This window comes from Alnus glutinosa, chromosome 4 (genome assembly GCF_958979055.1).
Source record: "Alnus glutinosa chromosome 4, dhAlnGlut1.1, whole genome shotgun sequence".
Taxonomy (NCBI): Eukaryota; Viridiplantae; Streptophyta; class Magnoliopsida; order Fagales; family Betulaceae; genus Alnus; species Alnus glutinosa.
Genome location: NC_084889.1, coordinates 10,970,142 through 10,973,844, shown reverse-complemented (window position 1 = coordinate 10,973,844; position 3,703 = coordinate 10,970,142). Strand labels below are relative to the sequence as shown.

At 40.1% G+C, this 3,703-nt stretch overlaps 1 protein-coding gene across 1 annotated transcript; it reads left to right on the top strand.

Moving 5' to 3' along the window:
- Positions 1-1,111: 1,111 nt before the first annotated feature.
- Positions 1,112-2,930, top strand: LOC133867446 (protein BIG GRAIN 1-like B). Its single transcript, XM_062304211.1, has one exon. The coding sequence runs from the start codon at positions 1,502-1,504 to the stop codon at positions 2,879-2,881; it is 1,380 nt and encodes a 459-aa protein (XP_062160195.1). The 5' UTR covers positions 1,112-1,501; the 3' UTR covers positions 2,882-2,930.
- The last annotated feature ends 773 nt before the right edge of the window (positions 2,931-3,703 follow it).

Genomic DNA, 3,703 nt, shown 5'->3' with positions numbered 1-3,703 from the left:
TTGAGCCCAATCAACACTAAGAGTTTAGAATAGTTTAGAATATATATATTTTTCTTGTCCTTATAAATATTATACTCGCTTTGAATAATCAAACGACCCTTCTGCCAGCTGATCAATGGGATTTTCATACCTAAAACGCTGAACCTTCCTGTTTCCTGCCAACTTATTTCCTTAAAAACCTTTCAATAATTCCTACCAAGAAATCAAAACCTTTTAATACCGATTGGGGGGTTGTTAATGGTGTAAGATTTATCATCACCTTAGACCGAACCCGGTTCAAATTAAATTTTACAGATTTAATAATATATTATCACATTATTTAAAACTGTATAATACTGTATTTAAACAATAAAACAATTTTTCTCCATTTAATATACGATCACATGCTACTACCTAACACATAGGCTCATAATAATATTCCAGTTCTACCCAACCTCTACAATTAAATTATTCAACTGGAAATTCTGCAAATTCTCTGCTCCACTCCAAATTTTCTCTGCCTTCAAGGCCCCAGCTTTTGTTTCTAAAAGGAATGCTAATTAGCGTTTGTTATACTAATGAGGATTTACAGTAATTATTTGTTCGAATTATTAATAATTCGAACAAATAATATAAAAGACCCGAAACGATGTAAGACAAAAATTTATATAAAATTCATTTGCAAAAATAAATTTTAGATTATCCGACTATTTATCAAAATTACTAAGAGTTAATTACATGAATCTCTCACTTCAAAAAAAAAAAATAATAAAATAAAATAACGTGAATCTCAGTCAGTGTCTGCCACCCACAGTAATCTATTATCCCACGCCAACACGTGGACCCCCCGGTCTGAAGGTTATCGCTCTGCACACCTGCATTTCTCTGCATCGGAGCGCACGCTATTATTACCCATCTCTTGAACTTGATCAACGGCTTGAAATTCGAATTTGGAAAGTGAACGTAGAAGGAATACAGCGTCGTTTCCTGATTGAGAGGGATAATTTGGGGGATCGGAAAAGGCAAGATTGTTGCCACGTCACGGAATGCCAAACTGGCATTGGCTCCCATTCGGATGGACATGCACGCGCGTGAAGACCTTTATAAAGTCTCTCTCTCACTCCCTGTTCCCCTTCATCTCCAAGGCGTGCCATTTTGCTCTCATTACTCTCTCTCTCTCTCTCTCTCTGAGCAAAAACTCCCTCCGACGACAAACATCAATAGCTCTGCTAGTTCATGTTTCCTTCTCTCATTTCCATTACCAAGACATTTTCAGAGAGAGAAAAGCAAATGTATCACTGTATGCTCCAATAATGGCTACTTTCTATAGCTAGCTGTTTCCTTCACATCATTTCCATAGCCTTCTATGCCAGCTTTTGAGTCTACCTTAGCAGACAAAAACTGAGGGATCGACAAGCTCTAAATCTAAAACTTCCGACTTGTCACACTCTCTGTTCCATCATTTTCTTTCGCTCTGCCTCCCTTTTGTTAAATCTCCATCACATTTTCCATACATAAAAACATGTATGGGTGGGAGAAAACACTGAGAGAAGATAGATACAACCCTGAGAGGAAAAACCCATCTTTCTCTTCGACTCTTCTCGACAAAATTTACCGTTCCATCGACGAAGGAGACAAAAGCACTGAAGAATTGAAATTTTACAGGGAAACAATGGGAAAGAAACAGAGCAGAGCTAGTGGCAAAAGCAACAGAACTCTGGAAGAGGAAGGGGCGACGAGCGTTCGCGGATCCTGTTTGATCGATAAATGGATGGAGAAGAAGGTCAGCGCAAAGGTCGGCTCTCAACGGAGACAGAATTTGACGGAACTGGAGAGAAAACCACGGAACTATCATGATCATGACCATGATGTTCTGTTCTTCAGCTCTGCTTCATGCTCCTCAGACTCTAGTTCCGGAGGATTCTCATCCTCTGATACCGATTCCATGTACGGCTTGAAATCCAGTTCCTCGTGTTTTCTACCTTCAAGGCCGAAGCCTGTAAGGACCAGCGTCTCGGCTCGACCGGAGAGATCAGAGAAAACAGAGAGAAAACAGAGGGCTCTGTTTCATGAGCAGAGGGAGGTGCACATGTTTGATGATTACCATTATAGTTCTGCTACAGGGGAGGCTCCAAAGGATGACGAAGTCGTGATTAAGTCAAAATCGAGGGCGCTAAAGATTTATGCCAATCTAAAGAAGGTGAAACAACCAATTTCACCGGGCGGTCGCCTCTCCAATTTTCTCAATTCTCTGTTTACAACAGGGAATGCAAAGAAAACGAAGAACTCGCCGTCCATTGGAGGCTACGATGATGCAGCAGTGGAGAGGAAATCTAAGTCGGTGCAAGCGTCAACCTGTTCATCCGCATCTTCATTTTCAAGATCATGTCTAAGCAAAACTTCACCTTCTTCTAGGGAAAAGCTACGCAATGGGGTTAAAAGGACGGTACGATTCTGCCCTGTAAGCGTAATTGTTGACGAAGATTGTCGGCCATGCGGGCATAAATGCCTGTACGAAGAAGAAGACCCGAGTACTCTAGTACCTGTGTCGGTAGCAACCGCGTGGAAAATCGGACGATCAACGACAAGAAAGAATGAAGAAGAGCTCAGGCTCCAGGTCCTCGAGAAAAGCCGGCGAGTGGAAGAGGCGGCAAGAGAGTTTTTGAGAGATTATCATCAGAATCACAAAAAGAACGAGTTAATAATGAGAGATTTTCGCGGCAAGGATCATGGCGGCGAGTATGATGAAGACGATGATGCGGCGAGTTGTTCAAGCTCGGATCTTTTCGAGCTTGATCACCTGGCAGTAATGGGAAACAATAGGTACCGTGAAGAGCTTCCGGTGTATGAAACTACTCATGTTGAAACCAATCGGGCCATTGCTAATGGCCTGAGAATGTAATTCTGGTTATATCACACAGAGCAAAAGCTATATAATTTCTTTCTCTTAATTGGTTTTTAGCATCACTTAAATCAATGGATTGGGTTACTTTCGATATGACTGATTTGAATTGATTGCGATTAGGATGATGATTGGTGGTGTTGAGATCATTTTGTGCTTGATTAAAATGTACAAATTGTTTCTGCTTTTTTTCTCCTACATGTGTTTACGATGTGGGGGAATGCTGCATTCTTTTGGGGAGAATCAAAGAAAAAGCGAATTGGGAGTTTGATTTGTTCTGAAAAGAGTGATATGGGGATGCGTCAATTCTTGATCATGATCGAACTCTCAGGTAGATACTGACAGTTCAGTTTGACAGGGAAGGAAGAAAAGAAAGCAAAGAAAAAGAGAAGGAAAACGAAAGATTCGAGATCGAAATCACAAGCAAAATGAGAATGAGAGAGAGGGTTTGATGGTAAAGGGAAAGGCAGATCTTCGCCCATGGGAATAGAGAAAGCAAGATTAAAGCTTTTGCTTTTTCTTCTTTCTCTGGAATTGGAATTTCCTTGGCCCCCCCCTTACTTGAACATTGCGTTGGCATTCCCGTACCAAGAACCAAGAAAAAAATCCTCCAAAAGCAAACTCGTCCTCGTTAATTTATTTTATGAGATGTAAAACCAGATAATTTCGTTAGAATTAGCCGTAATGTTATAAAAAACTACTAAAATATTATCTTCTCACAATGTATGTACAATTTTGGGCAGTTCAGATTCTCTCTGTCTTTATAAATTTGTTTTTTTTTTTTTTTTTAATCCTTTTTGGTGGTTGAGAAGTTAATGGTAT

What these genes read in the sequence shown, in the direction of transcription:
- LOC133867446 (XM_062304211.1), top strand. Translation starts at nt 1,502, where the DNA reads ATGTATGGGTGGGAGAAAACACTGAGAGAAGATAGATACAACCCTGAG.